The sequence below is a fragment of the Schistocerca piceifrons genome, chromosome 2 (assembly GCF_021461385.2).
Source record: "Schistocerca piceifrons isolate TAMUIC-IGC-003096 chromosome 2, iqSchPice1.1, whole genome shotgun sequence".
NCBI classification, from domain to species: Eukaryota; Metazoa; Arthropoda; class Insecta; order Orthoptera; family Acrididae; genus Schistocerca; species Schistocerca piceifrons.
In genome coordinates, this window is record NC_060139.1 from 574429221 (window position 1) to 574451473 (window position 22253).

Sequence of the window (22253 nt, forward strand, 5' to 3'; positions counted from 1 at the left end):
GTCAAATAGGGGTAATGCAGGAGTAGGTTTAATAATGAATAGGAAAATAGGAATGCGGGTAAGCTATTACAAACAGCATAGTGAACGCATTATTGTGGCCAAGATAGATACGAAGCCCACACCTACTACAGTAGTACAAGTTTATATGCCAACTAGCTCTGCAGATGACGAAGAAATTGAAGAAATGTATGATGAAATAAAAGAAATTATTCAGATAGTGAAGGGAGACGAAAATTTAATAGTCATGGGTGACTGGAATTTGAGTGTAGGAAAAGGGAGAGAAGGAAACGTAGTAGGTGAATATGGATTGGGGCTAAGAAATGAAAGAGGAAGCCGCCTGATAGAATTTTGCACAGAGCACAACTTAATCATAGCTAACACTTGGTTTAAGAATCATGATAGAAGGTTGTATACATGGAAGAACCCTGGAGATACTAAAAGGTATCAGATAGATTATATAATGGTAAGACAGAGATTTAGGAACCAGGTTTTAAATTGTAAGACATTTCCAGGGGCAGATGTGGACTCTGACCACAATCTATTGGTTATGACCTGTAGATTAAAACTGAAGAAACTGCAAAAAGGTGGGAAGTTAAGGAGATGGGACCTGGATAAACTGAAAGAACCAGAGGTTGTACAGAGTTTCAGGGAGAGCATAAGGGTACAATTGAAAGGAATGGGGGAAAGACATACAGTAGAAGAAGAATGGGTAGCTCTGAGGGATGAAGTAGTGAAGGCAGCAGATGATCAAGTAGGTAAAAAGAAGAGGGTTAGTAGAAATCCTTGGGTAACAGAAGAAATATTGAATTTAATTGATGAAAGGAGAAAATATAAAAATGCAGTAAGTGAAACAGGCAAAAAGGAATACAAACGTCTCAAAAATGAGATCGTCAGGAAGTGCAAAATGGCTAAGCAGGGTTGGCTAGAGGACAAATGTAAGGATGTAGAGGCTTATCTCACTAGGGGTAAGATAGATACTGCCTACAGGAAAATTAAAGAGACCTTTGGAGATAAGAGAACGACTTGTATGAATATCGAGAGCTCAGATGGCAACCCAGTTCTAAGCAAAGAAGGGAAGGCAGAAAGGTGGAAGGAGTATATAGAGGATTTATACAAGGGCGATGTACTTGAGGACAATATTATCGAAATGGAAGAGGATGTAGATGAAGATGAAATGGGAGATACGATACTGCGTGAAGAGTTTGACAGAGCACTGAAGGACCTGAGTCGAAACAAGGCCCCCGGAGTAGACAACATTCCATTGGAACTACTGACGGCCTTGGGAGAGCCAGTCCTGACAAAACTCTACCATCTGGTGAGCAAGATGTATGAATCAGGCGAAATACCATCAGACTTCAAGAAGAATATAATAATTCCAATCCCAAAGAAAGCAGGTGTTGACAGATGTGAAAATTACCGAACAATCAGTTTAATAAGCCACAGCTGCAAAGTACTAACACGAATTCTTTACAGACGAATGGAAAAACTAGTAGAAGCCGACCTCGGGGAAGATCAGTTTGGATTCCGTAGAAATACTGGAACACGTGAGGCAATACTGACCTTACGACTTATCTTAGAAGAAAGATTAAGGAAAGGCAAACCTACGTTTCTAGCATTTGTAGACTTAGAGAAAGCTTTTGACAATGTTGACTGGAATACTCTCTTTCAAATTCTAAAGTTGGCAGGGGTAAAATACAGGGAGCGAAAGGCTATTTACAACTTGCACAGAAACCAGATGGCAGTTATAAGAGTTGAGGGACATGAAAGGGAAGCAGTGGTTGGGAAGGGAGTAAGACAGGGTTGTAGCCTCTCCCCGATGTTATTCAATCTCTATATTGAGCAAGCAGTAAAGGAAACAAAAGAAAAATGTGGAGTAGGTATTAAAATCCATGGAGAAGAAATAAAAACTTTGAGGTTCGCCGATGACATTGTAATTCTGTCAGAGACAGCAAAGGACTTGGAAGAGCAGTTGAACGGAATGGATGGTGTCTTGAAGGGAGGATATAAGATGAACATCAACAAAAGCAAAACGAGGATAATGGAATGTAGTCTAATTAAGTCGGGTGATACTGGGGGTATTAGATTAGGAAATGAGACACTTAAAGTAGTAAAGGAGTTTTGCTATTTGTGGAGCAAAATAACTGATGATGGACGAAGTAGAGAGGATATAAAATGTAGACTGGCAATGGCAAGGAAAGCGTTTCTGAAGAAGAGAAATTTGTTAACATCGAGTATAGATTTAAGTGTCAGGAAGTTATTTCTGAAAGTATTTGTATGGAGTGTAGCCATGTATGGAAGTGAAACATGGACGGTAAATAGTTTGGACAAGAAGAGAATAGAAGCTTTCGAAATGTGGTGCTACAGAAGAATGCTGAAGATTAGATGGGTAGATCACATAACTAATGAGGAAGTATTGAATAGGATTGGGGAGAAGAGAAGTTTGTGGCACAACTTGACCAGAAGAAGGGATCGGTTGGTAGGACATGTTCTGAGGCATCAAGGGATCACCAATTTAGTATTGGAGGGCAGCGTGGAGGGTAAAAATCGTAGAGGGAGACCAAGAGATGAATACACTAAGCAGATTCAGAAGGATGTAGGTTGCAGTAGGTACTGGGAGATGAAAAAGCTTGCACAGGATAGAGTAGCATGGAGAGCTGCATCAAACCAGTCTCAGGACTGAAGACCACAGCAACAACAACATCTTGAGCTTCTGTCATTATCAGTAAAGTTGAGACTCACATGTCTCAAGGAAATCGTAATTCCATCAGATCTGAGATGTTGCTTGTTTCGCCCACAGTCTCTGCCATCAAGGTACCCAATGCAGGGCGGCTGAGTGAGTTGTAACACATAGTCAGTTTGGTGACTGGCGGTCTGGCCTCGCCCATTTGCCCTGTGAGTGGACTTCAACAGGGTCCAAGCAGGCACGTGGGGAGAGGGGTTTGCTAGTTATTAGGAACTCCAATGTTAGGCGCGTTATGAAGCACTTTTGGGAAATTGCATCTAGTATGTCTGCCTGTGGCCCTCATCCAGCGTGTGGAGGAGAACTTGCCTGCACCAATCAATGATATAAGCTACAGTCATCGGCAAATTGTTTATGTTGACGCCAGTGATGCCTGCTGCTTGGGTTCCAAGGCTATCCTTAGTTCATACAGGTGCCTGCCGGCAGTGGTGAAGGCTTCTGGCCTTGCTGGCTGGTTGCAAGTAGAACTCACAATTTCCGGTTTCATACCTATAACTGATTGGGGTGCTTTGGTTTGGAGCCAAGTGGAGGTCTCTGTGAGAGGCTCTGTCAGCTCTGTGATGGTCTTGGCTGCAGATTTCTGGACCTGCATTATTGTATGGAGAATGATAGCACCCACCTTGACAGGTCAGGGGTGCAACGTACACACAGAAAGCAGCTGTTAGGGTAGCAGATTACTTGTGAAGTGCACATGTATGTAAAGAGGATATGTTCATCCTCACAATAGGAAAACATAGCAAGTACTTGAACACAAACTAAAATGGATTAAAAATGATCAACTTTGCACTGTCAAAGAATATGAGAATTTGCTCGACGATGTTCCCTCACAAATATATACACAAATGTACAGGGTGCTCTCCAGATGGAACAACAGTAAATCAGATTGACCATGTTACGACATATCAATGTTTCACTTCATTTCTGAGAGATGTCAGAACGTACAGAGGAGCTGAAATCGGCTCAGATCATTTTCTAGTGGTAGGAAAGATGAAAATCAAGATGATTTGCATTTGGCAACCAAAAGCCACACCAAAACCTAATTTAGACTGAAGGAACAGTCTGTTAAAGAAGCCTATGCGATTGAAATAAATAACCAATTTACAGCATTGCAAGAAGCTGAGGATGAAAATAGTGTCGAGAAGGCTTGGGAAAGAATAAGATGCAGTAGAAAAAACACTGGGCAAGAAAAGAAAATGAAGAAACAAAAATGGTCCAATGAAAAGTGTGAGAGAGCAGTAGAAAGGAGGAAAGAAACCAAGATGCTGTGGCTGCATAATGAGAGTGAGGACAGGAGAGAGATCTTCAAGGCAGTTAGAAGAGAAACAGCAAGAGTTCTACGAACAGAGAAAAGAAAATATCTTACTGGAGTACTAGCATCTATAGAAGTGGAAAGCAGGAATGGAAACTCAAAGAAGTTGATCAGTATACAAAGGAATGCAGCTGGAAGGTATCCTAGAAAGATGGAAAGAGTATTTCTCAGAAATGTTAAATTGCACTGATCCGTACATAACCTTCAATTACACAATGTCTGAGAGTGACAGCATTAATAATGGTGAATGTGGAATCACAGAACAGAAAGTGATAGACAACATTCAAAAGCTCAAAAACAACAACGCAGTAGGCGAGGACCAGATATCAGCAGAGATATTAAAAGAGGGCGGAATCAAACTACACAAAGGAATTTGTAACCTTATCACAATGATCCAGAAAACTGAAACACTGCCAGAAGATTGGGAAACTGCAATAATTTGTCCAATACACAAGAAAGGAAACAGAACGGGATGTGGAAATTACAGAGCAATCAGTTTGCTGAACATAACATACAAAAGGTATCAGATAGATTATATAATGGTAAGACAGAGATTTAGGAACCAGGTTTTAAATTGTAAGACATTTCCAGGGGCAGATGTGGACTCTGACCACAATCTATTGGTTATGACCTGTAGATTAAAACTGAAGAAACTGCAAAAAGGTGGGAATTTAAGGAGATGGGACCTGGATAAACTAAAAGAACCAGAGGTTGTACAGAGATTCGGGGAGAGCATAAGGGAGCAATTGACAGGAATGGGGGAAATAAATACAGTAGAAGAAGAATGGGTAGCTTTGAGGGATGAAGTAGTGAAGGCAGCAGAGGATCAAGTAGGTAAAAAGACGAGGGCTAGTAGAAATCCTTGGGTAACAGAAGAAATATTGAATTTAATTGATGAAAGGAGAAAATATAAAAATGCAGTAAGTGAAACAGGCAAAAAGGAATACAAACGTCTCAAAAATGATATCGACAGGAAGTGCAAAATGGCTAAGCAGGGATGGCTAGAGGACAAATGTAAGGATGTAGAGGCCTATCTCACTAGGGGTAAGATAGATACCGCCTACAGGAAAATTAAAGAGACCTTTGGAGATAAGAGAACGACTTGTATGAATATCAAGAGCTCAGATGGAAACCCAGTTCTAAGCAAAGAAGGGAAAGCAGAAAGTTGGAAGGAGTATATAGAGGGTCTATACAAGGGCGATGTACTTGAGGACAATATTATGGAAATGGAAGAGGATGTAGATGAAGATGAAATGGGAGATATGATACTGCGTGAAGAGTTTGACAGAGCACTGAAAGACCTGAGTCGAAACAAGGCCCCCGGAGTAGACAATATTCCATTGGAACTACTGACGGCCGTGGGAGAGCCAGTCCTGACAAAACTCTACCATCTGGTGAGCAAGATGTATGAAACAGGCGAAATACCCTCAGACTTCAAGAAGAATATTATAATTCCAATCCCAAAGAAAGCAGGTGTTGACAGATGTGAAAACTACCGAACTATCAGCTTAATAAGTCACAGCTGCAAAATACTAACACGAATTCTTTACAGACGAATGGAAAAACTAGTAGAAGCCAACCTCGGGGAAGATCAGTTTGGATTCCGTAGAAACACTGGAACACGTGAGGCAATACTGACCTTACGACTTATCTTAGAAGAAAGATTAAGGAAAGGCAAACCTACGTTTCTAGCATTTGTAGACTTAGAGAAAGCTTTTGACAATGTTGACTGGAATACTCTCTTTCAAATTCTAAAGGTGGCAGGGGTAAAATACAGGGAGCGAAAGGCTATTTACAGTTTGTACAGAAACCAGATGGCAGTTATAAGAGTCGAGGGGTATGAAAGGGACGCAGTGGTTGGGAAGGGAGTGAGACAGGGTTGTAGCCTGTCCCCGATGTTGTTCAATCTCTCTATTGAGCAAGCAGTAAAGGAAACAAAAGAAAAATTCGGAGTAGGTATTAAAATTCATGGAGAAGAAATAAAAACTTTGAGGTTCGCCGATGACATTGTAATTCTGTCAGAGACAGCAAAGGACTTGGAAGAGCAGTTGAATGGAATGGACAGTGTCTTGAAAGGAGGATATAAGATGAACATCAACAAAAGCAAAACAAGGATAATGGAATGTAATCTAATTAAGTCGGGTGATGCTGAGGGAATTAGATTAGGAAATGAGGCACTTAAAGTAGTAAAGGAGTTTTGCTATTTGGGGAGCAAAATAACTGATGATGGTCGAAGTAGAGAGGATATAAAATGTAGGCTGGCAATGGCAAGGAAAGCGTTTCTGAAGAAGAGAAATTTGTTAACATCCAGTATTGATTTAAGTGTCAGGAAGTCATTTCTGAAAGTATTCGTATGGAGTGTAGCCATGTATGGAAGTGAAACATGGACGATAAATAGTTTGGACAAGAAGAGAATAGAAGCTTTCGAAATGTGGTGCTACAGAAGAATGCTGAAGATTAGATGGGTAGATCACATAACTAATGAGGAAGTATTGAATAGGATTGGGAGAAGAGAAGTTTGTGGCACAACTTGACCAGAAGAAGGGATCGGTTGGTAGGACATGTTCTGAGGCATCAAGGGATCACCAATTTAGTATTGGAGGGCAGCGTGGAGGGTAAAAATCGTAGGGGGAGACCAAGAGATGAATACACTAAGCAGATTCAGAAGGATGTAGGTTGCAGTAGGTACTGGGAGATGAAAAAGCTTGCACAGGATAGAGTAGCATGGAGAGCTGCATCAAACCAGCCTCAGGACTGAAGACAACAACAACAACAACAACAACAACAACAACATACAAAATCCCTTCAATAATCATTCTGGAAAAACAGAAAACATTATTCAAGATTACCAGGCTGGATTTCGAACAAACCGTTTCACAACCGATAATTTGTTTACTATATGGCAGATCTTTGAGAAATACTGGGAATTTAACAAAAACATCCACTGTCTCTTCATTGACTTCCAGCGAGCCCACGGCAGCATCCACAGAAGTAGCCTCTACAACACATTACGAGAATTTAGTAAACCCAGTAAAATCATTAGTATGATACAACTGTGCATGGATGGCTCCCAGTCAGCAGAAGTTCAGAGGATCCATACCACCCCCACCCCCCTTTCCAATTAAAACAGGCTTACGACAGGGAGACGCTCTTTCGTGTGTCCTCTTCAACCTTGCATTAGAGAAAGTGGTTCGGGAGAATAATTTACACCTATACAATGGTCTCTGATTCGAACACCCTGAAGTAAAACTTCTGGCTTATGCAGATGATGTAGTGTCGCTGAGTGAAATTGAAGAAGAACTGAAAGACAGGTACAGATCTCTCAGGCACAGTGCCAGCAAAATGGGGCTTTTGATTAACCAAGAGAAAACCGACTATATGGAAATAGGTCGAGTCATAAACCCAAATCCTTGCTTTGAAATTGACCAGCTTTCTAAATTCAGAAAAGTTCTCAATTTTGAAAACCTTGGATAACGTTTCCACAGTAAAAATATCATAACAATGGATATAAATGAAAGAATAGCCTCAGGGTCAAGAGGTCTGTACTCACTAAGCAACCCACTCAAAAGTAAAGCTTTGTCAGTCACCACAAAGATGAAGATATACAACACTATCATCTGCCCCATAGTACTGTACGGTTCGGAAAGCTGCACGCTTACAAAGAATGAAAGAGAAAAACTGAATGTTTAGAATAGGATTTGGAAATGTCAGCAGATAGAATTTGTAGAAACTTATGCGTCTATAAAAAGATCAATGCGCATACTTCCACTCTCGTGCCTTAGCAAAAGATGTTGCCGAGAACCCCAGAAAATTCTGGTCCTACGTAAAATCAGTAAGTGGCTTGATTGCTTCTTGCCTGTCATTTGTCAACCAGCCTAGTATGACAATATAAGATTGCAAAAGGAAAAATCAGCTTTTAAATTTTGTGTTTCACAAATCGTTCACACAGGAGGATCGTACAGACATACCATCATTTGATTCCTGTTTGGAGAACATAATAATAGGCTTCCCTGGTATAGAGAAGCAACTGAAAAATTTACACAGGAATATGTCGCCAGTTCTGTATGGAATCCCATTTTTGGTTTTACGGGGAGCACATCACAACATTGGCTCGTTAGTTGGCCTGCTTTTAGCTTGATTCTCTCACCCAGTGCAATGTCCCCAGTAAGTGGAAAAATGTGCATGTGACTCTTGTTTATAAGAAAGGCAAAGTAATGGACACTTGAAATTACCAACCGATGTCCTTAATATTGGTTTGCTGCCGAATTCTTGAGCATATTCTAAGTTTGAATGTAACATATTTTCTTGAGACTGAAAAGTCGCCCTCAGATCAGCACAGATTTAGAAAGCATTGCTTGTGTGAAACTCAGGTTGCCCTTTTCTCATATGATATCGTGCAAACCATGGATGAAAGGCAACGGGCAGATTCCATGCTCCTATATTTCTGAAAAGCATTTGACGCAGTGCCCCATGGCAGACTATTAATTAAGATATGAGCATATGAAATAGGATCCCAGAGATCCGAGTGGGTCGAAAATTGTTTAAGTAACAAAACCCAGTATGTTGTCCTCAGCATACATCAGAGACAGAGTTTCATCAGGAGTGCCACAAGAATGTGACTATTGGCTGATGATGCTGTAGTGTACGAGAAAGTATTGTCATTGAATTACAGTAGAAGTATAGAAAATGAGTTGAACAGAGTATCTATTTCATGTGATGAATAACAGCTTGCTCTAAATGAAGAAACATGTAAGTTAATACAGATGGAAGAGGAGAAACAGTCCTGTAATATTTAAATACAGTATTAGTGGTGTGCTGCTTGGCACAGTCATATCAATTAAACATCTAAGTATAAGATTGCAAAGCAATATTAAGTGGAACGAGTGTGTAAGGACAGTAGGAGGGAAGGCAAATGGTTGACTTCGATTTATTGGGAAAATTCTAGGAAAGAGTTGTTAATCTATAAATGATGCTGTGTATAGAGCACTAGTGTGACTTACTCTTGAGTACTGCTATAGTGTTTAGGAATCCCGCCAGGTAAAGGGAGACATCAAACCAACCAGAGGCATGCTGCTAGATTTGTTATCAATAGATTCAGTCAACACGTGAGAATTCCAGAGGTGCTTCATGAACTCAAATAGAAATTCCTGGAGGGAAGAGGACATTCTTTTTGCAAAACACTTTTGAGAAAAGTTAGAGAAGTGCCATTTGCAACCGACTGCAGAACAAGTCTGCTGCTGCCAATGTAAATTTTGCTCAAGGACCAAAGAGAAAATAGGAAGAATTGGGGCTTGTACGGAGGCATCTAGATAGTTCCCTCACACTATTTGCAAGTGGTACAGGAAAGGGAATGAGTAGTACTGGTCCAAGATGCCCTTCACCATGCATCATATTGTAGCTTGTGGAGTATATATGTAGATGTTGGTGTAGATTTAGATACGCCTGATTTATTTCTTATAATCAGATCTACTTTGTAATATACCTTAACTTTTTGTTTTTACCCTCTTACAACTCCAATATTATAAGTCTGATAGTATTCCATCCATTTATATACATGGCACAACTATAATTGATAGGACTTACTTGGAAGTATTACACAACGTTTTCTTCTTCATTTTGTTTGATTATGTCACATGCTCCCATTTAGGAAGAAAAGTTTAAAGTTATAGTCTGAAGTAGTACCCGTACATTTAATAAGACACAAAGTTAATATATTCAATGTGGCATAAATCCAACTGTACAATAAATACTTAGCTAAATTGGTCAGTTGATTGTATTTTGTAATGATGCACATGATTTTAATGAAGAAAGAAATCTCTTGGTCATCTTAGATGTCATATTATAATAAAATCTGCCCTAATTTTTGATCCCATGTGGAAATACGTAGGCCTGTACCTCCCTCAAGAGAAAATTCCACTCTGCTTCAGCAAGCACACCTGCAAGTCTGCGGTACTTGAAGAATTGTATTGTGCTTTGATTCATTCTACGCTGTACAAGTTTTGAAAGAATCTAGAAAATACTAGAAACACTTTGGTGAGAATGGATAAACGGCATTCAGGCTCTTGCAGGCTATACAGGATGTTTCAAAATATAGAGTGCAGTGCATTTTTTTTTTAGAGTTGGTAATATGTTTTTTCAATAGAAAAGGTGCTTCAAAGTAGTGAAGATGGAAAAAGTGTTCCTATCTTTTAAGGTTTGTGTTTTAGAGCCTATGTTTCTAGACTTTTTTCTGGTTTTGGTCCATACTAGCACCTCTCAAAATATGGAAGACTTTTTCTAACACACTGTATGTATTCACATGACAACAAATACCATCATGCGTAAGTGTCCACTGTTATACAGTGGTGCATTTTGCATTACTTGTAGGACTGAAAACTATAAAATCCTGAACGGAGTTTGGTTGTGTTCTCCAGTTGTCACGATGTTTTAAATTAATTTTTTTTAAATCTATGAACTGAAGTTTGTTTACAGAGAATGCATATTATGACAAATAATCTACTGTTTTCTCTTTTACAGCTAGTGCAGTACAGATGTGAAGAATTAGTCATCCAAGCTTTACACTGTATCAGTTTCTGTGCAAAGAAAACTGGAAAATATTTTTTATGAAAGTGCATTTTTCATTGTTAAATATAAAAGTGCTTTATGTAAATACAGTGATTAAACCACACTTCCCTTTGACTTCAGAAAATATTCCCCCCCTGTCCCCCTGATGTGTTCACGGATAGTTCACAATTTGTAAGATTTTGTGGTTTCAGCGATAGTGAACTGTATATTAGACTGAAAGTGCAGTGTAAATATTTTACATTCTTTTTATGATCACAGATTTTCTGTGAAATGTGTTTCTTAAGACTGAAAATAATTGTTTTATCTGGCATGATATGACAGCAGGGTCTTTCAGACAAAATGTACATTTTATGTATAAAATCAGACCTTCATATACAATGAATAGAGAAATATTTTAACGGCTAATAAGTATGCCAAAAAAAGAGCATCAGCTGGCAATAAAACAGTTTCTCGTAGATTATTTTTATATTTATCGATTTACAAAATTATTTTATCATGTGTATAGTTTGATTCTGTGTACAAGGTGCAATATTATGTGTGCAGTCACATAACGTATTATTACTTTTACCTGTTTTTATTTGTGTGCTGTTTTGCGAGGAAGAGTGTTTTATTATGTATAATTTATTTGTCCTGCTTTGTTGAGATCTGTGTATATCTTTTATCTATAACTGTACATACCACAGAAGAAAATGTTGTAAAACTTTTAAGCTATGAAATCCACTATTTAAGTCTATTTTAAATCTGCTTATCCTGTTACTTTTATTTACAATTCCTTGAAAACCAGTACAAACTAAATCTTATCACATTTAAAAAAAATATATAACCAGAAGTTACACTCTTTTGGGTTAAAATTTTTGTGTATATATATTAAGTGAGAAGTTGTGGCAATAATAGGGAAAAGTGTGTGGGAAAGTGAAATGGTTTTGTGTTTACAAACAGTCAAGTCGGTCACATGTATGGCACTGTGTATACAGGACTATTTTATGTTGGATAGACAGAGTTTAAGGCCTAAACGACACAAGCTGTTGTTTGAGGTCCCAGAGGCACCACAACTCTTAAGATTTCTATATGTGGCTGAACACAGTTAGTATTGGCCACTGGTGGTACCAAAGTGCAAGATTTGTATACAGTGCCTACTAAAATTAGTGGCAGAAACTGGTGTGCGTGAAAGCATACAGACTTTAAAGTATAGTCATTAATAATAGTTACCCATGCCAACCTTTGGATAAAGACATTCAAAAGACAAGTAAATTGAAATCCTAGATCATAAAAAATGTGGGAAACAGTAAAGACTACACTGCCCTAGTGAAATATAAATTTATGTTGTCCCTCCTTAAGAATCCCCCTTGACTCATTGGAATTGCTTTGTTGATTTTATGAGGGAAAATATTCTAAATAAGGGTTTTGCAGTTGGTCAAGAGATGTTAGTACCAATTACAGGCATGTGGACCAGAGAAACTAAACTTGGTAATTGCTGGGAATCTGTCAGGCATTTAACATACTTAGGATGGGAAATGGGAGTGTGTGTCTTGAGACACTTGAGGTTCTCAGTGTATTTATCATAAACAAGCCTCATGTGAGCACTCCAAAAGATGAAGCACTCCTACTTGCATCATGTTCCTGGAGCACTAAGAGTGTCAGCGGAGAACGGGCTCAGACGTTTTGTAAAATGGGCCGACAGACAGTCGTAAGTGTGTGTGTGTGTGTGTGTGTGTGTGTGTGTGTGTGTGTGTGTGTGTGTGGGGGGGGGGGGGGGGGGGGGGGACCTATTCATGGTGAATATGTAGTCTTGCTGCACCAAACAACACACAAAGAAAAATGAGCCACTTCTTATTAGGTTTATCATTTAGTTGGCTGCAGGTAGAAAAGCTGTGTTTGAATTGCATATTGATGGCAACAAAGAAGATATGTTGGGTATGAAAATATTTGACGGTTGTCCCGGAAAATGGAAAACAATGCTGTATTTGCTTTCAGTATATTAGTTTAAATTAGTTTAAAAAGTTAAACTATAACAGGCGTGAGGTACCATTCAAATAACATTGAAACAAACATTTCAGGGTATTGAGGCACAACCTAGTAACTCTTGTCTTTGTAAGTAACTAGTTGCATACACTTACACATACAATCTATGAGTCAAGAGCTGCCAAGTGATGTCTCAAAGCCTTGATATACTGTATTTTTATGCTCATAGTTTCTTCTTTGTAGCCATCAATTTGCAGTTTAAAGACAACTTTCCTACTCACATTAATTGTGAATGAATGATACAGTTCAGACTAAATGACCATCTTTTCTTTGTGTGGGATAAAATCCTTTGACTGTATTGTGTAAGTACTCTACCTAATGAAAAGTATCTGGACATTCCTATGTAATATGGAATTGATCACCAGATGTCACAAGAGGCAAACTTGCCAGTATAAAAGAAGACAGGGAGTATTGTGTTGCCCGTAGAAAAGCAGTAACAGCAGACTGGGTCAGTCAAGAGACCTCAGCAACTGTGAATATAGACTAGTCATTGGATATCACCTGAGTCACAAAGCCATCGGAGGCATTTCAACCTTTCTAAGCTGCCCAGACATGAAGGAAAAAACAAAATCAGGCAGACCTCATGTACTGTTGGACAGGGGCTGTTGAATGCTGCAAAGTGTTGTTGTAAAAAAATATGAAATCAGTGGAAAGAATCACTCGTGATTTCCAAAATGGTATCAGCAGTCCAGCTAGCACAGTCAATATGCGTAGCAAGTTAAAAATAATAAGGTACAGTGAACAAGTAGCTCCTCGTAAGCCACACATTTCTGTATTAAATGTTAAGCAGCACTTTCCCCTCGCCCCCCTCCTTCCTCCATTGAGCGACTAACTGATGACTTTTACAAACATCATAGCAATTTTTTACAAGTTTCGTACAAACATAGTACATCATATCATATATGCACAATTAATCGCATGTAGGTATAAGTGATAGAGATAGAAATTTATTTAGCAAGACAACATTGTACAAGGAAAGAGCATTACGTCATAATTATTACAAATATATAGATTTTGCATAACAAAATATACAGAGATTTCAGTTCAGATCAATATTCACTCAAGGACCATAAGCACTTGCCTGTCATGAACAGTTCTCTTGGTGATTCTTTTAGAGCTCAGCAGTGTGTTATTCCATATCTCACTGTCAATGCATGGACTGTGGTGTGTTAATTTTAGTCCTTTGTCTGAAAAAGCAGTCTTTCTTTCTTTCTTGTATTATAGACATGCGTATTAGAGCAATTGGTTGAATTGTTTAGACGTGTCACAAAAAAATATAATTAATTTAAAGATATAGTGAGTAGACTGTGATGTACGAGGGTTGAAACTTAAATAGTGGCAACTATTTATTCACAACCAGTACAAAAGAGTTACATGTTTACACCTGTTACTGACCTTAAAAATCGTCACCAGCATTGTGTAGAACCCGTTGCCAGCAATGTGGAAGGCATAGTATACCATTACCAGACCCTGTTCTGTTGATGGTGCGAATGGGGCGGTCTATTGCCTGTCAAAACTCTGGAACAGTTCTGAAGCAAATTCCACGAAGTGGTTCCTTCATCTTTAGAATCAAATCAAAGTCACAAGGACTTAAGTTGTATTACTGTTCATTTTTGGAGCATCACCTGCGGCCAGCTTTGTGAAAGAAGCGGGACACTTTCTGCAAAACCCACCCATCATTTTGCACGACAGTGCTTGGATGCATACAGAACAAGCTGTGGCTGCTCTGTTTGGTCGATGGGACTGGAAAGTACTGTACCATCCACCGTACTCTCTGGCCTTAAGTCCTTGTAACTTTGATTTGATTCCAAAGATGAAGGAACCACTTCACGGCATTCGCTTCAGATCTGTTCCAGAGATTCGACAGGCAGTAAACCGCTCCATCGCACCATCAACAGAACGGGCTCTGCTAATGTTATACTACGCCTTCCACATTGCTGCCAATGGGTTCCACACAACGCTGGTGACTACTTTGATGGACAGTAACAGGTGCAAACATGTAACTCTTTTGTATCGGTTGTGAATAAATAGTTGCCACTATTTAAGTTCCAACTCTTGTATTTATCATGTACAGGAGATTACCCTGCAGGAGTCTCTCTAACCTATTCCATGGATGATCCTGATTACTCTTTTCTGCAGGGTTAATATTCTTTCCATATGTGTGTAAGCAACACAGCCCAAAATCTCTATCCCATAATTACTCTTTGAAAAACATGTCCCATAAGAAGTTGTTTTTAATATTTGACTGGAAACTGTGTGTGATACCTGGCTAATTAGATATAGCGAACTACTGATTTTATATCTAAAAACAAAGATGCTGTAACTTACCAAACAAAAGTGTTGGTACGTTGATAGAGACGAGAGACAATAACAAATACAAACACACACTCACATTTCAAGCTTTCGCAATCCATGGTTGCTTCACCAGGAAAGAGGGAAAGATGAAAGGATGTGGGTTTTAAGGGAGGGGGTAAGGAGTCATTCCAATCCTGGGAGCGGAAAGACTTACCTTGGGGGGAAAAAAGGGACAGGTATATACTCACGCGCGCGCGCACACACACACACACACACACACACACACACACACACACACACACACACATCCATCTGCACATTTACAGACACACATATGTGTGCGAGTGTAGAATGTTTCCCTCTATTATATTCATATCATTAATTTGAACTACTGATTTTGTTACATATAAAATTAATATGGTTTACCCTCCATAGATTTTCATATAGGTAAATACCCAGAAATTGCAGCCTTCTGTGTCTACTGCATCAGTTCCAACTATATTACTAACAGAGGTTTGGTGTGAATTTGATAGTTTAAATTGCAGTAACTGTGGTTTACTGATATTAACCTTCAGACCTAGATTCTGAAAATAAGTAGTTATTTGACCTTGTGGTGGAGCGAAGAATGATACAACTAGACAATGGATGACTGGAAACAAGTGATTTGGAGTGTTGTATCAAGCTATACTCTGTAACAATCCAATTGAAGGGTTTGAATTTGGTGAATGCCTGAAGAATGCTACCTGCCATCATTTGTAGTGCCAACAGTGAAGTACAGAGGTGCTTATTGGGTATTTTGTGTCATTAAGGCTTTGCCCCTTACTGTGCTTAAGAAATGTGGAAGGATATGAACACATTGTACAGCACTGTGTAGTGTATACAGTGGCGAAAGAGTTTGAAGACAATGGTTGATTGTATCAGTATGATGGTGCCCATGTCATTAAGGCAGCATCTATAAGGTAATTTTTTTTTAATTTAACAAAAAATAAAAAAAACCCTTTCCTGAAATGGATTGGCCTGTCCAGATTCCTGACCTGAACACAACCATTAAGAAGAGTTAGAATGTTGACTTTGCTCCAGACCCCAGTGTCCGACATCACTACCCTCTGTGGTTTTGGCTCTTGAGGAAGAGTGGTCTACCATTCCTCCACACCACATTGAAAGTGTCGCCAGCAGAACTGAAGCTGTCATAAGATGGAAGGTGGACACATACCATATTAATGTCCACTAATAGGTGACCATATACTTTCTATCAGGCGGTGTATTTTATGGTGCATTTTCTTTAAAGTAGCCATTGTAATTACTGCCTTATATATTATCTCTAATGCACCATTACTGACACTAAATAAAAAAATGATTTTGTCCATTTCGATATTTTGGCTGTTGGAGATGAATCATTGATATAGCAAGAAAACGTTGCCACAGATTTTAGATGCAGTATTTATTTACATATGACATACAGGGTGTACATAAAGTCTGGAACACTTTCAATTATTTATTGCACAAGAACCAAACATTGTATGTACGTCATTTTGAAGAGAAAACCGTGAAAGTTTTTTCATGTATGCTGCCAGAGCGTAGTTTGGTAATGCCAATAGTCAGTGCTAGTTGCAAACATGGTGAGTTCAGGTGCAGAGCGAGCTTTCTGTGTGTTGGAGTTAATGAAATGGCCTCCCCGATCATCAGATCTCACCCCATTTGACTTTTTTCTGTGGATACACATTAAAGATCTGGCACATGTACCGCCTTTAGCATGTGATGCAGAAGAACTCTGGAAGAGAATAAGGGACGCGACTACCATGGTCGACGATGCCATCCTGGGACAGGTGTGGCAAAAATTCGATTACCGTATTGACTTCTGCCAGGTCACTCATGGTTTGCATATTTAATGTTTGTAAAAAGAATTTCAAAGTTTCTCTTCAAATTGCAATATGTATGACATTTGTACAATTTTTAGTACTTGTGCAAAAAATACACTCCTGGAAATGGAAAAAAGAACACATTGACACCGGTGTGTCAGACCCACCATACTTGCTCCGGACACTGCGAGAGGGCTGTACAAGCAATGATCACACGCACGGCACAGCGGACACACCAGAAACCGCGGTGTTGGCCGTCGAATGGCGCTAGCTGCGCAGCATTTGTGCACCGCCGCCGTCAGTGTCAGCCAGTTTGCCGTGGCATACGGAGCTCCATCGCAGTCTTTAACACTGGTAGCATGCCGCGAAAGCGTGGACGTGAACCGTATGTGCAGTTGACGGACTTTGAGCGAGGGCGTATAGTGGGCATGCGGGAGGCCGGGTGGACGTACCGCCGAATTGCTCAACACGTGGGGCATGAGGTCTCCACAGTACATCGATGTTGTCGCCAGTGGTCGGCGGAAGGTGCACGTGCCCGTCGACCTGGGACCGGACCGCAGCGACGCACGGATGCACGCCAAGACCGTAGGATCCTACGCAGTGCCGTAGGGGACCGCACCACCACTTCCCAGCAAAATAGGGACACTGTTGCTCCTGGGGGTATCGGCGAGGACCTTTCGCAACCGTCTCCATGAAGCTGGGCTACGGTACCGCACACCGTTAGGCCGTCTTCCGCTCACGCCCCAACATCGTGCAGCCCGCCTCCAGTGGTGTCGCGACAGGCGTGAATGGAGGGACGAATGGAGACGTGTCGTCTTCAGCGATGAGAGTCGCTTCTGCCTTGGTGCCAATGATGGTCGTATGCGTGTTTGGCGCCGTGCAGGTGAGCGCCACAATCAGGACTGCATACGACCGAGGCAACATAGGGCCAACACCCGGCATCATGGTGTGGGGAGCGATCTCCTACACTGGCCGTACACCACTGTTGATCGTCGAGGGGACACTGAATAGTGCACGGTACATCCAAACCGTCATCGAACCCATCGTTCTACCATTCCTAGACCGGCAAGGGAACTTGCTGTTCCAACAGGACAATGCACGTCCGCATGTATCCGTGCCACCCAACGTGCTCTAGAAGGTGTAAGTCAACTACCCTGGCCAGCAAGATCTCCGGATCTGTCCCCCATTGAGCATGTTTGGGACTGGATGAAGCGTCGTCTCACGCGGTCTGCACGTCCAGCACGAACGCTGGTCCAACTGAGGCGCCAGGTGGAAATGGCATGGCAAGCCGTTCCACAGGACTACATCCAGCATCTCTACGATCGTCTCCATGGGAGAATAGCAGCCTGCATTGCTGCGAAAGGTGGATATACACTGTACTAGTGCCGACATTGTGCATGCTCTGTTGCCTGTGTCTATGTGCCTGTGGTTCTGTCAGTGTGATCATGTGATGTATCTGACCCCAGGAATGTGTCAATAAAGTTTCCCCTTCCTGGGACAATGAATTCACGGTGTTCTTGTTTCAATTTCCAGGACTGTAATTGAAAGTGTTCCCGGACTTTATGTACACCTTGTACATAAGATAATTAAAAGTGGAACAATGTTGTTTTAAAACAAGTTGTTAAACAGTTGTCCGTTTTAGATGTGCAGGAAGAATTTGGGCACCTAGCACTTTCTATTTTTGTTCCTGTGGTAAAATTCTCATGCTAACATCAGTTGACTGTATCTCAAAAATTTATAAGATGTTCTGACGTGAATTACTTTTTTGGGGGGGGGGGGGGGGGGCAGACCAGTGCTGACTACCATCAAGTGGATGTAGGTTGCAGTAGTTAAGCAGAGGTGAAAAGACTTTCACAGCATAGATTATTGTGGAGAGCTTAATCAAATCAGTTTTTAGACTGAGACAACAACATATGAAACTGCTGGCAGGTTTTGAAGTAATCTGCTACCTTTCCTTAAAATGTTGGTTAACCCTTTAAGCCTCACACCCATTGAATGACAGACTCATGATAGCATGATCTCATATTGAGCCCTGTCGTAAAAAAGGCAGTCAGTAGCTTTCATTTTTGCACAGACCTTGTGGACTATGTTGTGTGTGGTATTCAGATTGCAGGTAGTGGTTTCACAATGAATTTGCGTAATCATCTGGAATGCTTCACTGAACCAGTGTATCCAAGCAGGAGTTGCTGGACACGCACAATAAAAGAGAGTAGATTTTGACTAATGATGATACTTGCACTGACGGAGAGATTCCACAAGCTCAGCCATCATCCTCCACAAATGTTACACGAGACTGAGCATTCCTAGTCTCTGAATAATGTTTGCGCTTACAAGGGAACAGCACGGCAATTTAATTTTTGTAATTTGCCGATATTATGAAGAGGACAGATTGCTACTCACCACATACGGGTGAAATTGAGTCACAGACAGGCATACTAGAAAAGACTGCTAAGAATGTGAGCTTTCGGCCAAAAGGCCTTCTAAAGAGACATACATACACAACCACAACTCAATAAGGAAGAGGCTGGGGCAGGAATTGGGATGGATAGCAGGGTAGAGACAGGGGACAGTGAAATGCTGTTTGTGGGAGCATGCAGGGACAGGGTAGGGCTGCTAGGTGCAGTCGGGAGGTTACAAAGTGGAAGGGGAGGGGAGGGGAGGGGGGGGGGGAGACTAGTGGGTACGTTGGTGGAATAGAAGGCTTTGTAGTGCTGGAGTGAGAGCAGGGAAGGGATAAGCGGGTCGAGGACAGGGACTAAAGAAGATTAAGGCCAGAACATCAACACATACTCAGTTTGCTTCACCTGTTCCTCTTCAACACAACAAGCCATCTTCCTCGAAGTTGAACTCATCCTCAAAGATGACCACATTAGTACCTCTGTCCATACCAAACCTACCAACCACCAGCAATACTGCCACTTCAACAGCTGTCACCCATTCCTCAGCAAGGTGGCCATCACATCTGTAGTGACAAGCTGTCTCTCTCCAAATACACCAAAGTTCTCACTGAGGCCTTCACAGACCAAAATTACCTTCCCATCCTTTTACAGTAAAGATCTCTTATGCCTTCTCTCTCCAGTGACATAGCATTCCACCATCCAGTCGTAAAAGACCATTCCCTCGTGATTCAATACCACCAGGACTGGAGCAACTGAACCGCATTGTCCCCCAGGGTTTTGATTACCTCATGTCGTGCCCTGACATAAGGAATATCCTACCCACTACCCTTTCCACCACTCCCAGTGGTATTTGGCCACTCACCAAACCTACGCACTATCCTTGTCCATCCCTGTTCTCGAACCCTTACCTCTTCGCTCATATCCCTGTAATAGACCTAGATGCAAGACATGTCCCATACATCCTCCCACCACATCTACTCCAGTCTGGTCACAAGCATCACCTATCCCATCGAGAGGCAGGGCTACCTATGAAAGCAGTCATGTGATACACATGCTAAGTTGCAACCACTGTGCTGCATTCTATGTGGGCATGACAACCGACAAGCTGTCTGTCCACATGAATGGCCACTGACAAACTCTGACCAAGAGACAGAGAGACAGCTGGAACACCCAGTTGCTGACCATGCTGCCCAACACAACATTCTTCACTTCAGTAACTACCTCACAGTCTGCATCATCTGGATCCTTCCTACTGAGACCAGCTTTTCTGAAATGTGCAGGTGGGAACTCTCCTGCAATATATCCTACGTTCCTGTAACCCCCCTGGCCTCAACCTTCCCTGTCCTTCACCCACCAATCCTCTTTCCTGCCCCCACTCCAGCAGTATGCAGCCTTCAATACCCACTGGTCTCTCTTTCTCTCCCCCCCCCCCCCCCCTCTGCTTCCTTTTTTTCCTACTTCACTCCTTTTCCAGTCTCCCCCTCCCCCCCTTTCCTGTCTAACCTTTCAGCTGCCCCCTATCCTGCCCTCACCATGTCCCTGCATGCTACCACAAGCAGCACTTTACTGTCCTTCCCCTCCCCCCCATCCTGCTGTCCCTACCCCAGCCTCCTTGTGACCCCATCACCTACGGATTGCTTCTCCCGGCAGGTGCAGTTGCTCACAATCTCAGTGGCCAGGCAGGTGCAGTTGCTCACAATCTCAGTGGCCAGAGTGGCGGACATTTGCGTGTGAGTTGTGCTTGCATGAATGTATGTGTGTATGTTCTCTAATTCAGAGGAAGGCTTTTTGGCTGAAAGCTCACATGTTTAGCAGTATTTTTGGTGTGCCTGTCTGCAACTCAGTAGCTCCTCTATCAGTCATTTCATAATGTTATTAATGTTCCATCCTGGATTTTCCAATGTTGGATTTTTGTAATTTTTTATATTTATGGCACAAGAAGTTCAGAACTCAAATATACTCTCCCAAAGCAGTCCGACGCAACTCTCAAAAATTCTCAAGAAAATTGACTTTGGATTTTCCAACCATATTTAATGTGCTAAAATAAGGTTCATATTTTGTGACTAATAGTATGACTGCCCACTTGCTTTGTGGAGAGCCTGGGTTCAATTCCAGGTGAAATAAAATTTTTAAACAAAGGCACATGCTCTATGAGCATTTTGTTGAAGCATAGAATACATAAAGTGTAGAGAATATAATTGCTAGATCAAGTCTCATTTCAGTCATTATTGTTTTTGTTTTTTCTCTGTTCAGTTCAACTATGTACATCATTTAAATATAAAATTCACCTAATATGTGCTAGTTAACACCTCTAATTGTCAATTTTATGAAGATGCACATATTCCTATTTCTAACTACATATTTCACACAAAAATCCAGGTTTTGCAAACAAAAATTGTTGCTTACTGATATTTTATGAAGTATTGTTAATTGCTAATTGGAAAAATTAAAAATTTGTATTCCAAGCTTCATTTAAAAGAACATGGAACAAATTTTTGTTCAAAAAATTTGATTCCACTGGGATTTGATCCCAAGCCCCCATGCATCAGGCGACCAGCCCACCACATAAACTTGTTGCTTGTCGAAAGAGCTCTAGCTTAATGCAATATATTAAAAAAACCAGAAAACTTCAAAGTCGACTTTCTCAAGTATTTTATTTTTGAGTATTCCTTCAGACTGCTTTGGGAGACGGATATATGAGTTCTGAATTTCAACTACCATAAATATAAACTACTACGAAAATAAGATTGCCATGTAGTCCCCTTGTTAGGAGAAAGCGACATTTCTCTGGGAACTTTCATCCTTTCAGTGCCTAGTTTTACAGTGTTTTCAATTATTTGTGTCATTCATTGCATTTTACCATACATTCAAGAAATGAGTTCCTATGACTGAAGAAAGCTTATTCTTTGCCATGTGACTATGCAAAGATGTCACCTATACTTGATTTTGTTTTCTCACATTCTACATCTACATTTACACTCCAAAAGCCAGCTTACAGTGTGTGGGAGAGGGTATTTTGTGTACTGGTGTCACTTTTCCTCTTAGTCATATATGGTCTGATCTGG

The 22253-nt window shown here is 40.8% G+C and overlaps 1 protein-coding gene across 2 annotated transcripts in view; it reads left to right on the forward strand.

Annotated features, from left to right (window-relative positions):
- The window catches only part of LOC124777430 (protein lin-54 homolog), a 283077-nt gene extending 271741 nt beyond the window's left edge, over positions 1-11336 (forward strand). For both annotated transcript variants that reach the window (XM_047252830.1, XM_047252831.1), the window contains exon 12: positions 10566-11336. In XM_047252830.1, the coding sequence (XP_047108786.1) occupies positions 10566-10585 (20 nt within the window). In that variant the 3' untranslated portion in view covers positions 10586-11336. The remainder of the gene's footprint in view (positions 1-10565) is intronic.
- The last annotated feature ends 10917 nt before the right edge of the window (positions 11337-22253 follow it).